At 34.5% G+C, this 15315-nt stretch overlaps 1 protein-coding gene across 2 annotated transcripts in view; it reads left to right on the forward strand.

Moving 5' to 3' along the window:
- SAMD13 (sterile alpha motif domain containing 13) overlaps positions 1-15315 on the forward strand; it is a 50263-nt gene that overhangs the window by 1842 nt on the left and 33106 nt on the right. Inside the window, exons 1-2 of one of the 2 annotated variants that reach the window (XM_050806099.1) lie at positions 1593-2445; positions 2966-3050. In XM_050806099.1, the coding sequence (XP_050662056.1) occupies positions 2998-3050 (53 nt within the window). In that variant the 5' untranslated portion in view covers positions 1593-2445; positions 2966-2997. Of the gene's footprint in view, positions 1-1592; positions 2446-2965; positions 3051-15315 lie in introns of those variants that run through there. The other variant, XM_050806088.1, reaches the window with a different exon arrangement.

Raw genomic sequence — 15315 nt, forward strand, 5'->3', positions numbered from 1 at the left:
CAAAAATAGTGCTCAAAAGTATTTAATTGGTTCCTAGATTACTATTGTTTACCTTTTCAAGGGAGCAATGGCAAATATTTGAAATCTTTCTCGGCAGTGATCTTTAAGGAAGTCGAAAATTTCTAATATAATTCCTGGAATAAGTAAAGGACCAATTTTTGACCTTGAAATTCGGGTTCCAAATTTAGATCAAAGTTGATCTTCTAATGTCCTAAAAGATTATTTTTAAAAAGGGAGGCAGGCAACTTTCTCCTCGGATTCTACCTGAATTCTACAGGATATTACAGCAACAGATAACTTTTCCAAGATCTTTCTGGGAAACCTGTGTTCTGTGTCCTGTTTTGAGTGGTTTTGTTGACCATCTTGACCTAAAAGTGTACAAATGTTGATTGATGTTTATTTCAATGAAGAGGCAACCATGCATGTTTTCTGTGTATGTGCAGAACATTTATGGGATGAGATTATTCCCCTGGAAAAGTGGTTTAAGCCAAGCACGGAAACTGTGAGAATGACTAGGGTAATGTAAACAAAAGATCTTGCCCAGCCTCTCTGCTCCACCTCCCAGTTTTCTGATTTGGTATTTAGGATGATGGCGGGAGAGACTATGAATTTTGGGGTGGGCATAATGTCTTTCTACTTATATGCAACTAATACAGTACCGGGTACTCATAGATGGTAAGTGTTGGTTGAATTTCTTGAATTATGCTTTTTGTGCAACTGGGATAAACAGTTAAAATTAAACCTCCCAGAACTAATTGTTTTCATTTTGTAGAATAAGGTTTTGTTTGTTTCAGTCTGAATTTTTGCTGGCTTCATTTGGCAGAATAAATGCCAAAATAAAAGAATGTGGGCGTTTTCAGGAGATCTGGTCATCTATTTTGCATCCTCTCTGAAATATGTTACTTCCTGCATAATGAAGTAAAAGGATTTGCTGCTGGGCAGTGCTTTCCTTATTCTCACAAAGAGATTACTTAAAAGCCAGCCCTGGGAACTTTGTCCACCAATCTCTATTAGGAAAAAAAGAGTAACATGGGACCGCAGCTTCCAAGTGTTCTCTGGTTATAGCCCATAAGCACTGGGTTCTCACTCTTATTTTTCCCTCTGGGGAGAAAACGAAATAGTTTGAAACATGACATTCACGCTCAGAACAACAGCTAAGACCTATCATGCAGCAACAATGAAGGGGAGGGAGAAAATAAGAAGCTATTGAGAGAGCTTGTTTTTCTTTGTACAAGACAGGTGCAGGGAGAATTCTGCAGGTTTTGGACTCCTGGCTCATTCTCTTGCACTAATTGTGCTGAAGATAGTTAGCAAAAGTGAACAGGCACACTGTAGCTTTAAAAAGTCAGCCATGAACCAGAAGGCAGTTGGTGCAGCTTGTGTGTGATTCCTAACGTCATGTTGGCTGAGAGCCAGCCTGGTTTTATTTCACTGTGTCAAATTGTACCTCCTTATTGAATTCCTTTGCCAGCCTACTTTGTGAAAGAAAACATTGGGGTTTCTTTGGCTGTTCTTGATAAGCCTATAAAAAATGATATTTTTTAGTTGCTTATAGGTAGGTTTTCTTTTTACTCTTCCACAAAAAAAGAAAATAATAGTAATAATAATAAGACAATGTAGTGTGATGTTGCAGAGTATCATTGTGAGTGTTTTGTTTTGTTTTGTTTTCTGAGATGCTTAGAAAATGGTGAATGTGTAACAGTTTCCAACTGAAGTGAAATCATATTCTGTTAGCATGGAGCAGCAGCACTATCTTCCTGTCTACTCTATAACGGTGTGTGAATGTATGCTAATATCTATCTATATATTAAATGTTGGATTTCTCTGTCAGTGATCTAAGTGGTTTAGCAACTGGAAGTTTGTGTGTATGTGTGTGTTTCAGGAGTGAAAATTATCCCACACTTACAGTGTTATTTGTTAATCATCTACTTCTCTAACAGTGATAAAATCTTGCGAATATACTAAATGATGCACTTGCCATGTCAGAGTAATCCCTAGAGAAGGAGTGCCGAAGTATAAAGTGATTTGAGTGGAAATGTATTTAATTTATGGCTTCAACTGAATAAGAGCAAACACGTTTCGGGACTGTTGCTTCCGTTTTTTTTTTTTTTTTTTTCTTAAAGCAGTTTTGTTCGTAGCTTTTTCATTTTGCTAATTGCATATTAATTGTGGAAGGCTTTTAATTTTTCACAGCCCTCATCCTACTAAACAAAAAGACAGAATGATGGATGCTACAATATCTCCTTAAATGTTCTGATGATTTTTCATAAATCTAATGAGCTGCCTACTCTTTCTTACACACACACACACACACACACACACACACCCACCCCAGCACCACCTTTCTGTGCTAAGGGCTATCTGGCATTTTTTGTGAGCTTCCTGCTTTACCACAGCATGGCCATCTCACAGACGGGTTTTTGAGGCTTTCGTTGAGAATGTGAGGTAGGGGAATACTTACTGACAAAAGCTTTAAGTGTCCTTCTGCATTGCAATGAAAAAATCTAGGAGCAAGGGGGAGTGGACCAAAAAAAAAAAAAAAAAACAAATGCAATAAGAAAAAACAAATCACAGCCCATAATGGGAGGGGGGAAGGAAAAGGGGGATTGTTTTTCTCTACTTTGACTCATTTATGAGTTGCAGTGTCTTAAGTGAGAGCTAGGCACCCAGGAGAAGCTGTGCCAGTTCACACAGCACTTGTTTTCAACAAGGATTCAATTTCATTTGCAAATGCTTATTGTCAAGGCAGGGAGTGCCAGTACAGATGAAAGCACCCCAATCCGTCTCCTCCAGTTCTTTAGGTTTAATCACATCTCTCCAATCGCCGAGGGAACTGGAGATTTAAACAAACATACGTGAACTGGTGTGAAGCTGTAAAAGGGACCATTATGTTTCCGATTCAGAATATATATTCTTCTCTCACTTTCTAAGAATTAAACACAAGCTTTTCTCCCTTATTGATTAGTTGCTGAAGTAAAGGAACCCTGCAGCCTTCCCATGCTATCTGTTGACATGGAAAACAAGGAAAATGGCTCTGTCGGTGTAAAAAAGTAAGTGAAGCTGGCTTCTGAGTTCTGCTTCTGCAAACAACAGAGGGACTTGGTTTCTATTTTAGTACTTCTTGCTTATCTACTACAATACACAGTTCGGAGGTCGCCTTGGTTTGTCTACATTGGCCAGCAACCTCCCTTCTCCCCCCTACCCCAGTTACCTTTTTCCGTATTCCATTTCTAAGACAGAGATGACTCAGACATCAAAGTATATATGAAAGGTTTGTGTATCAGGCTTTGGAACAAGGATGGTTGAGGATTTCAGCCCTGCATTCTGTATATTGAAACAAAAACTCCAAGCAGAGACTCTTCCGTAGACAACACAGAATGAGGGCAGAAAATTGAGTTCGAATTTTTTTTTTTTTTTTTTTTTTTTTTTTGAGATGCAGTCACCTCTAACTCTGAAAACTAAGAGCTATAGTGCAAGAAGGGAAAAAGCTTCAGTAAGAATATAGAATATAGTTTAACAACTTCTCCGTCCTAATTTTATGAACTGTTTAATGAATGTGAAACATTTCAGTGCATACATGGTGTTTATGTTAATGTCTGTTCTCACATTTGAAACTTGTGTTTCTATGTGTTGTGTAAGAGTTATATACTTGATTCTTTTAAATGGGAACATTCAATTGCATATGTAACATAATATTTTTATATTTATGAGTATATGAAAAAATGTATATTCTCACTTAGGAGTTATAGCAAAGCAATAAGTACTTTGATTACAAGGAGAAAGTAAGTTCCAAGAGCGAGTTATCTGTTTCATTTCTTTCCATATCATTTAGTTTAAAATTGACATCAACTTGAGCTTTGGAGGAAACTAATTAAATATAATCCATAGAAGCTGTGATATCTAAATGAGGAAACTGTGTGCTATATGTTTATGAATAGAAGGTATATTTTGCTCCACAGCAAAGTTACATTAAAACTAACGTAATAAAATCTGTTTTTTAAAGTTCTCGGGTAATTTATATATCAGTGCCATACTGCCTTGCTTATTACCATCCCTAAAGTTTGGGGTAGGTAGGTGGAGGAGAAATGAAAGAAACAGATGCTGTTTTATGTATGAGTTAGATCAGTGTTATCCAACAGTACTTTCAACAATGATGGAAATGTTCTGTATTTGTGCTGAAATGGTAGCCACTAGCCACATGTGGCTACTAAGAACATGAAATGTGACTAGTATAAGAAACTGAACTTTTATTTTTTACTTAATTGTAATTAGTTTTAAAATTAACAGCTTTACTGAAGTATAATCCTTGCATAATAAATTGCATGTATATAAAGTAAGTTTTGATATTTTTATCCCCTCTTGAAACTACTGCCACAATTAAGATAATGAATATTTCCATCACTTCCAAAATTTCCTTATGACCTTTTGTAATCTCTCCCTCCTGTCCTTTTCTGCCCCCATATCCCCTGGCAACCACTGTTACGCTGTCATTATAAATTAGTTTGCTGCTTCTAGAATTTTATATAAATGAATGTGTATACACCCCCCCGCCCACACGCACACATATAGTTTCTGTCACTCAGCATAATTAATTTGGGATTTATCCATGTTATCATGTATATCAATACATCATTACTTTTTAATTACTCAGTAATATTTCATTGTTTGGATCTATAACAATTTGTTTACTACCATCCAAATGATGATAGATGTTTGGTTTGTTTCTATTTCTTAGGTATTATAAATAAAGCTGCTTTGATCATTTGTGTACAGGTCTCTGTGTGGACATATGCTTTCATTTCTCTTTCATAATTACTTAGGAATGGAACTGGCTGGGCTCTGTGGTGGGTGTCTGTTTAACTTTTGAAGAAACTGCCAAACTGTTTTCTAAACTGGTTGTCCCATTTTCATTCTCACCAGCAGTGGGTGTCGTGTTCCAGTTGTTCCACATCCTCGTGAGCTTAGTGTGATCAATCACTTTCATATTAGACATTATATCAGGTGTTTTATGTTTTAATTTTTATTTCCCTAATGACTAATGATGTTGGGCATCTTTTCCTGTGCTTATTTGCCATTCATATAGCTTCCTAGATGAAGTATTGTTCAAATCTTTTGCCCATATTTGTATTGGGCTAGTTTTTTCATATTTATTGTATGGAGAGTTTTTATATATTATGAATGTGTCCTTTATCATATATACTATTTGAAAATATTTTCTTTAAGCATGTGACCTGTCATTTCATTCTCTCCATAGTATCTTTCAAAGTATCAAAGTTTTTAAATTTTAATGAAGTCTAGTTTATCGATTTTTTTCTTTTGTGGATAGTGCTTTTGGTGTCATATTTAAGAATTCTTGGCCTGATGCAAGGTTACAGTTATTTTCTCCTAGGTTTTCTTTTAGAAGTTTCACAATTTTAGGTTTCAGGGTTTAGGACTATGGTTTTTGAGTTAATTTTTGTTTGTGGTGCGAGATAAGGGTTTGAAGTGTTGAAGTGCTTTGTGTGGTGGTGGTAGTGGTGCTATGGATATCCAATCTTCCCACCTCTGTTCAAACACTTCTGCAACTTTGTTGAAAAATTATTGATCATATATGTGCAGGCTTATTTCTGGACTCTGTATTCTATTCCATTGATCTTTTTGCGTATATTTATGCCAATACAACACTGTTTTGATAAATGTAACTTGAAATCAGGTAGTGTTAGCCATCCAACTTTGTTCTTTTTCAAGGGTGTTTTGCCTCTGTACATTTCAATATGAATTTTAGAATTAGCTTGTCAGTTTCCACCAATTTTTTTTTTAATCTGTTGACATTTTGATTGGCATTGCATTGAATTATATATCAATTTGGAGAGAGTTGGTATTTTAACAATATTGTGTCTTCCAACAAATGAACACAGTATTTTTCTCCATTGGCTTAGGTCTTCTTTAATTTCTCTCAGCAATATTGTGTAGATTTCACTGTGAAGATCTTGCACCTTTTTGCCAGATGCATCCCTAACATTTCATGTTTTTGATGCTATTTTAAGTGGTATTGCTTTTCTAATTTGAATTTTCAATTATCTTAACGTATAAAAATACAATTGATTTTTTATATTGATCTTATATGCCACAACCTTACTAAACTCACTTATTACTACTAGTAGCTTTTTAGTAGATTACACCACATTTTGTAACATAGACAATTATGTCTTGTGAATAAAGACAGTTTTACTTCCTCCTTCCCAATCTGAACGCCTTGTATTTCTTTCTCCTACTTTATTACACTGAGTAGAACCTGCAGTGAAAAGCTGAAAAAAGTGGTGAGCTGGGTATGGTGGCTCACACCTGTAATCCCAGTACTTTGGGAGGCCAAAGTGGGCAGATCACACATTCTGAGATGGAAGAGTAAGTGAATCTTATATTTAATTTTATATTCAGGGTCTTCAATAGTAATAACCAATAAATCAGTAAGAAAAGCACAAACAGAAAAATACCAAAGAAAAATGGCCAAAACATGAGCAAACATTTCACAGAAGAGGAAATATATATGGCCAATTAACATATGAAGAAATGTTTAGTATCATTAGTGACCAAAAAATGCAAATTAAGATCATAATGACATACCCATTCACTTGGCGAAAATTTTAAAACGAGGCAATTCTAAACATTAGTGAAGATATGGATAGGATATAATGCTAGTAGGAATATTAACTGATAGGGCAGCTTTGCAGAACAGTTTGGTACTTTTTCTAGTGTTAAACAGTGGAATATTTTATACATTAATAATTCAATTTCTGGATATATGTATCAGTCAGTGCTGTCCAACAGAAATAAAATCTGAGCCCCCATATGTAATTTTCAATTTTCTAGTGGCCATATTTAAATAGGTAAAATACATTTTAATAATATTTTTTATTTAACCCATTATATCACTTTAACATGTAATCAACATGACATTATCAATGAAGTATTTTACATTTTTGCACTAAATTTCCTAAATCTGTTGTGTACTTTACACTTAGAGCAGAGGGGTACAAACTTTTGGCTTCTCTGGGCCACATTGGAAGAAGAATTGTCTTTGGCCACAGGTGAAATACACTACCACTAACAAGAACTGATGAGGACAAAAAAAATCTCATAATGTTTTAAGAAAGTTTGCGAATTTGTGTTGGGCCACTGTCAAAGCCATCCTAGGCCACATGGAACCCGTGGGCCACAGGTTGGACAAGCTTGACTTACAGTGTCTCTCATTTTGGACATAAACATTTCATTGGACATATTTAATCTGCATTTATATTTCCTAAAATTTACAGTTCAAAAGGTAGGATCACATACCCAAATAATTCCAAACATATTTAAAAGTTTTCCAAAAACTGAATTATGAATTATGTGAGAAATTATTTTCTTGCAATATTTACATCCACATTGACACAACTGATTTGTCTTGATTTGACTTTGAAGCAAAAGCATATTGATTTCAAAACTATGTCTGTTCAAGTTAAGTCAATTTATTAACACATGTCAATATTACCAACATCGAATTCAAAGAGGTTTTGCGTAAAATGATAAGCAACAATAATCTTATCAATTTCAATAAATCTGCAGATTTTCTTGAAGTTTATTCATGTTAGAAAATGTACAAAATTATTATTGTATATTGTATTGCACTTTGAAAAGTTGCAATTTTAGCCTAAAATTTTGTTCCTCTTTAGCTAGATCACAAATCAGCTTTTCATTTTCTTGGAACTTCAAATTTAGCTGTTTCATATGCAGTATGATATCAAAGTTACTCAGTCGTTTTTGTCTTTAATTTTTGAATATTTGGCCAGGCGCGGTGGCCCATGCCTGTAATCCCAGCACTTTGGGAGGCCGAGGCAGGCAGATCACTTGAGGTCAGGAGTTCGAGACCAGCCTGGCCAACATGGTGAAGCGCCATCTCTACTAAAAATACAAAAATTAGCCAGGCATGATGGTGGGCATCTGCAATCCCAGCTACTTGGGAGGCTGAGGCAGAATTGCTTGAACCCAGGAGGCGGAGGTTACATTGAGCTGAGATCGTGCCACTGCACTCCAGCCTGGGCAACAGAGCAAGACTGCCTAAAATAATAATAATAATAATAATAATAATAATAATAATTGACAAGCATTCCTTTTGTTTCAGTAAAATCTTGAACAGTAGAGCAAATCTTTGTGAATCTTTTCTATTAGTCAACAAGCATTGGCAAAGAACACAGATTATTACATTCATTGTCTTATGTTTCTTTTAACAGTTCCATTAACTGGCATTGATCCATAGCATTTGCAAATATATGCTGAACAATTCAACAGTAGTATCTGTAACCCTTTTCAAGAGTCTGCTTCAGAAGATGAAACATAGATACCATACAGTGGAATGAAGCAGTAAGAAAACATTGGTCTTTTGTTTTAAAATTACAATAAATTCCAATTTTTAAAATTCAGATTTTTAAAAAAACTAGCATTGCTGAAGCACCATCCATCTGGATAGAATTTAATTTTTGTATATCTAGCTAAAATTCTTTGACAGAGATAAAAGATTCAAAAATATCTAAACCATGAATTTAGTTTTTCAAGTTGTAAATTGACATTTCTTTATAAATTAGGAAGTCTTCTGAGATGCAGCATACCTCAAGTATTAATTAGGCAGTGTCTTTATGTTGTACTTTCATCTAAAACTAAAGTTTTAATGGCTTTTTACATTTTGAATCAGTTGGTCTTAGGTTTTGTTAGAAAGACCTTGTATTCGGAAAATCTTTTACATTTTGTGATATACCTGTTGAGTCTTTTCTGATAATATTCTGGCAAAATTTCTATAACTGAAATAACCATATGTCCATTGAAAAATTGGTTTTTTGTCTATGTAAAGATCCAAGCCATTTATAGCTAAACAAAGTTATAAGCTCAGATTCTGTTTTAAATCATATTATCTTTACTTTTTTTACACAACAAACAGCATTTTCTTTCTCTTGCTATCTTCTAACAAATTGCAATTGCTATTCATCATGAAATTTCCAACATACCTTCTTTCGGTCCCTTTTTTCTTTACTGTATGTTACTAGTTTCTGCATCTCCTCTCAATTCTGCTTTCTTTTTAGATTTTAAAATTTAACTGTGCTTATTTTTAACTAAAAATATTTAATTATATAATAATTAAAATAATAATAAAAATTTCAATTTAATTACCAATCGCAATATAGAAAGGGATCCTCATAACTCCTGCTGTCCATAAGCATTCAGCAAACACATTACAGTGTTACCTGGGTGAATAGGAAAAAATTAATTTGAACTGAATCAATCTCTGACACCAATCAAACGGGGGATGTACTACCAGAGAGGACACATGCACCTGCCATGAGAACTTCAACCATAGTACCCTATAGGATGGAACAGTTCAAATAAAATGTAGGCAAAATGATGGAATTGTGTTTAACATAAACATATTTTGTACCACTTCAAGTTTTTACATTTAAACTAAATTAAATTTAAAACTTAGTTTCTCAATCAAATTTTAAATGCTCAGTAGCCACATGGTACTAGCTGCTACCATATTGAAAAGCACAGGTGTATACCCAAACTAAATTCTTGCATCAGGGGAAAGGTTATATGAACATGAGGTTGAGGGTGATGATTAACTCAGGTGGGGAGAGCATGAATGGGGAGCTCTGAATCATGTAGATAGATATGATTATTATTAAGATTCCAGATTTTATTTTGCCTAGTAGGTCCGTATTTATTTCATTTTTAAAAATAGCTACCTAAATAACTAAGATGGAGCCATCTGAATAGTTGAGATATCCTTTTTGGCAGTTTTTGTACACATACTGTATGTATCCACATGTATACATAATACAAGAATATATACATATATTCCTATGCACTAAGAATGTACACATATATGGCAGCATACACAAAAATGTATACATATATTCAAAACACACATACAAATAGGCTTTTATCGAACAAATGGGATCATCGTATTCTCTATTTGTGGATTTCAGATGCACAGATTAGGGATTAATTATAAACGTTGGTTCATGACACACTCTTATCATTGATCTATGTTTGGCCATGTTAGATTCATGTTAGAATTTTGACTAAAAATTTTTTAATCCATGTATTTAACATGTATGTGCATATCTGTTCAAATCATGAGAATTCAATTTTTTTTCCCATTTGCTTAGTCTTTCTCCCTTTTTCAGATGAAAAATGTCTTTTTCTCCCTTTTTCATTTTATCCTAGGACGGGAGAAGGAATCGATGTTTCCACATGACACATGCATGTAGTAAGTTCCTTTTCAACAGGAAGCAGTTTATTTCCCTACCACCACCGTGCCCCCAAGCCCCTCAGTGGAGAAGACCTGCTGCAGTAGAAAGTTCCCAGTGATGAAGCTTAGCAAGGACTTTCAAAGCAAGCCATTTCTTATTAATGCCACTTCTTTTCTTGCACATGCGTCTTCACCATATTCCTCTGCCTTTGTGTTCAGTGTGTTGTTTCATTTTGAAGCAAAGGCATTTAAAAAAAATTTTGGAACTAACATTCCTGTCATAATTAGTAATATGATGCTTTTTTTTCTTGGTAATGAATGTTGTAAGATTTTGAACTAACTGTGAAATAATTACTTTTGAAATAGCCCTCTCTGAAACCTAACTCTATACCTGTTAAGCTGTGTATTATGTTAAAGAAATAACCATTTTTGCTCATGTGAATTAGAGGATTAGAAAGTGAATGACAGAACTAAAATATTAAGGTAGACTTAGAAACTGCTATGGTATTGCTAGAGTTTCAAAACTCTGACTTCATTGTAGAGTTAAAAGAACTTGTATAAAACATTGTAGAAAAGAGAACTTTTCATATAACAATAATAAAACAACAGCTACTATTAGCGCATTAAAAAAAAGTCCAACCATGCATACATGTACAGCAATCTACAGGTCAGTCAGGTCTGCATCTCCATGGGAAGCAGTCACATCCAGAAACGAATAAAAAACCTCACAGGTCCTTGATTGTTTGCCCGGAAGCCTGGTCTGACTTGTCATGAAAAAAGGAATGGGAAACCCACTGAAGTAGCTATGTGCCTGATCACTGACTTCAGCATTTGTTTATTTACTCCTAAGCCTGTCCTCTTGTAGTATAGAGCATAAATAATTATCAAGCCTCAGATGTATCTTCTTTGAAAGCAGTGAGGGGATTTTATTCAGCTTGCTAGGTAGTTTCTGTGTGATCTCTCCATCAGGCACTTTCGTCTGTTCTGTCCACTCTTCCCAGTCCCCACAACCTCACTGCCCTGACCCTACCTGAATGTGTGATGGTTCCTGGAATGCTCTTCTTCCCAAAAAAACAGCAATGTGGAAAGGGGTGGGGGAGGGGTGGGGGTGCGGCAGTGATCATCATGGTAAGATGTTGTATCCTAAAAGCCAGGGAAAGTATTAACTCCCAAGACATTGTAAGTGGCTAGTTATTAAATATCTCTTAACAGTCTGTCAGAAAATGAAAAGAAAGAAACAAACTGAGCCAATAATTCAAACCTGAAAAGTGACCTTTCTAGCCAGGATCTGATGTTGTAAACCCTTTTCCAGATGCGTATGATAAGATAAGTTAGAGTGTGCTATGGTTCTTCCATCCCTCCCTCCCTCCCTCCCTCCTTCCCTCCCTTCCTTCCTTCCTTCCTTCCATCCTTTCTCTCTCTCTCGCTTTCTTTTTCTTTCCTTCCTTCTTTCTTTTTTTTTCACTTTCTTTTTTAATGTGGTGAGAACATTTACTATGGGGTTCTACACTCTTAACAGATTTTTAAGTGTACAATACAGTATTATTATCTGTAGGCACAATGTTGTACAACAGATCTCTAAAACGTATCCATCTTCCAGGCAGAAGTTTTATACCTGTTGATTATCAACGTCCCCTTTCCCCCTTCCCTGAGCCTCTGCCAATCACCATTCTATTCTTTGCTTCTATGAGTTTATTTTAGATACCTCATATAAGTGAAATCATGCAATATTCTGCCTTCTTTGACTTGGTTATTTCACTTAATGTTCTCAAGGTTCATTCATTTTGTTGAAAATGTAAGGATTTCCTTCTTTTTTAAGGTTAAATAATATGCCATTGTATGTATGTACAGCATTTCTTTTTTGAGGTGGGTCTCCCTATGTTGCTCAGGCTGGTCTCAAATTCCTGATTTAAGGGATCCTCCCATTTCAGCCTCCCAAGTAGTTGGAATTACTGGCATGAGCCACCAAGCCCAACTATTACACTGTGTTTTAAAAATTCATTTATCTGTCAATGGACATTTCAGTTGTTTCCATATCTTGGTGAATAGCGCTGCAGTGAATATGGGAGTGCTAATATCTCTTTGAGTTCCTGATTTCAATTCCTTTGGATAAATACTCTGAAGTGGGTTGCTAGATCACCTAGTAGTTCAATATTTAATTTCTTGAGGAATCTACAGTTCTGTAGCAGCTTCCTCATTCTGCATTTCTACCTTTTCTACCAACAGTATGCAAAGGTTATGATTTATTCACATCCTTGCCAACATTTGTCATTGTTGTTTTGATAATAGTATCCTAAGAGGTGTGAGATGATATCTCATTGTTGCATTGATTTGCATTTCCTTGATGATTGGTGATTTTGAACCTCTTTTCATATATGTACATATTGGCTGTTTGTGTTTCTTCTTTTGAGAGATATCTATTATGACCTTTGACCATTTTTTTAAATTGGGTTATTAGTATTTTTGCTATAAAATTGTAAGAATTCCTTACATATTTTAGAAAGTAACCTCTTATCAGATACATAGTTCGCAAGTATTTTCTCTCATTTCATAGGTTTCCTTTTTACTCTATTATTTCCCTGGCTGTATAGAAGCCTTTTAGTTTTATGTAGCGCTGCTTGTCTATGTTTGCTTTTGTTGCCTATGCTTTTGGTGTCATATCCATGAAACTATTGCCAAAACTAATGTCTTGAAGTTTTCCCCCTGTGTTTTCTTCTAGATATTTTACAGTTTCAAGTCTTACGTTTAAGTCTTTAATCCATCTTGAGTTGATATTTTGTGTATGGTAAAAGATAATCCAATTTTATTCTTTTGCATGTGGATATCCAGTTTCCCCAACACCATTAGTTGAAGAGACTCTTCCTTCCCCATTTTGTATTCTCGGCATTCCAGTCAAAGATCATTTGACCATATATCCATGGATGTATTTCTGGGCTCTCTGTTCTGTTCCATTGATCTATATGTCAGTCTTTACGCCGTTGTCATACTGTTTAAATCACTGTTGCTTTGTAATATATTTTGAAATCAGGAAGTGTGTTGCCTCCAACCTTGTTCTTTTTCAAGATTGTTTTGGCTATTCAAGATCTTTTCTGGTTCAATATGGATGTTAGAATTTTTTTCTATTTCTGTAAAAATATCATTAGGATTTTGATGAGGATTGCATTGAATCTGTGGATTGCTTTGGGTCATACGGAAATTATAATAGTATTAAGTCTTCCATCCATGAACTTGAGATGTCTTTACATTTGTTTATGTCTCCTTTAATTACTTTCATCAATGTCTCATAGTTTTTAGTATGAATGTCTTTCACTTCCTTGGTTAAGAATATTCCTAAGTATGACGTTATTGTAAATGGGATTGTTTTCCTAATTTCCTTTGCAGATAGTTCATTATCATTGTATAGACATGAAACTGATTTTTGTATGTTGATTTTTGTATCCTGCAACTTTGCTGAATTTGTTTATTCATTCTCACAGATTTTTTTTGTGGAGTCTTTAGGGTTTTCTCTATTTAAGATCATATCATCTGTAAATGTAAGGACAGTTTTACTTCTTTCTTTTCAATTTGGTGGCTATTTATTTCTTTGTCTTGCCTAATTGCTCTGGCTAGGATTTCCAGTCCTATGTTGAATAAAAGTGGCAAGAATGGGCAACCTTGCCTAGTTCCTGATCTTAATGGAAAAGTTTTCAGTTTTTCACCTTTGAGTATGATGTTAACTATAGCCTTTTCATAGATAGCCTTTATTAGGTTAAGGTAATCTATCCCTACTTTGTTGAGACTTTTTTTTTATTATGAAAGGATTTTGAATTTTATCAAACACTTTTTTATCTTAAGACGATCGTGTGATTTTTATCCTTCATTCTGTAAATGTGGTATGTCACATTAATTGATTTTCGTATGTTGTGCCATCCTAGGAATAAATCCCACTAGGTCATGGCAAATGATCTTTTTAACGTACTGTTGAATTCTGTTTGCTGGTATTTTGTTGAGGATTTTTACATCTATATTTAATCAGGGATATTGGCCTATAATTTTCTCTTTTTCTGTGTCTTTTTCTGGCTTGGTAGGAAGGTAATACTGGCCTCATAAAAAAAAGTTCAGAAATGTTCCCTCCTCTTCAGTTATTTGGAAAAGTTTGAGAATTGGCATTCATTCTTCCTTAAATATTTACTAAAATTCTCCAATGAAGCCATCTAATCCTGGGCTTTTCTTTTATGGAAGATTTTATACTACTGATTTAATCTCCTTACAGATAGGTCTGCTTGGATTTTCTATTTCTTCATGATTCAGTCTGGTGGGTTGTATGCTTCCAGGGACCTATTTCTTCTAGCTTATCCAGTTTGTAGACCTATAATTGTTTATAGTAGTCTGTATGACCTTTTTCATTTCTGTAGCATCAGTTGTAATGTCTTTTCATTTCTGGTTTTATTTATTTGAGTCTTCACTCTCTTTTCTCTTAGCCTAGCTAAAGGTTTGTCAGTTTTGTTTATCTTTTCAAAAGACCGAGTCTGAGTTGATTTTTTCTTACTGTTTTTCTATTCTCTATTTTACTTCTTTGTCTAATTTCTTTAGGTATAAAGTTAGGTTGTTTGATATCTTTCTTTTTTTAATGTAGGTATTTGTGACTAGAAACTTCCCTCTTAATACTGCTTCTGTTTCATTTCATAAGCTTTGATATGTTGTGTTTTTGTTTTTATTTGTCTCAAGATTATGTTCCAATTTCACTTTTCATTTATTTGACCTATTGGTTATTCAAAAGTGTGTTGTTTAATTTTCATGTATCTGTGAATTTTTCAGTTTTCCTTCTGCCATTGATTTATAGTTTCATTCCATTGCAGTCAAAAAAGATATTTTGTATGATTTCATTAATTATATATTTGTTAAAAATTGTTTTGTAACCTAATATGTGATCTATCCTGGAGAATATTCCGTGTATGCTTGAAAAGAAATGTATATTCTGCAGTTATTGGGTTGAATGTTCTGTATATGTCTGTTAGGGTCACTTGGTCTACAGTGTTGTTCAAATTCACTGTTTCTTTGTTGAATGTTTTCTT

The sequence above is a fragment of the Macaca thibetana genome, chromosome 1 (assembly GCF_024542745.1).
Source record: "Macaca thibetana thibetana isolate TM-01 chromosome 1, ASM2454274v1, whole genome shotgun sequence".
Lineage (NCBI taxonomy): Eukaryota > Metazoa > Chordata > Mammalia > Primates > Cercopithecidae > Macaca > Macaca thibetana.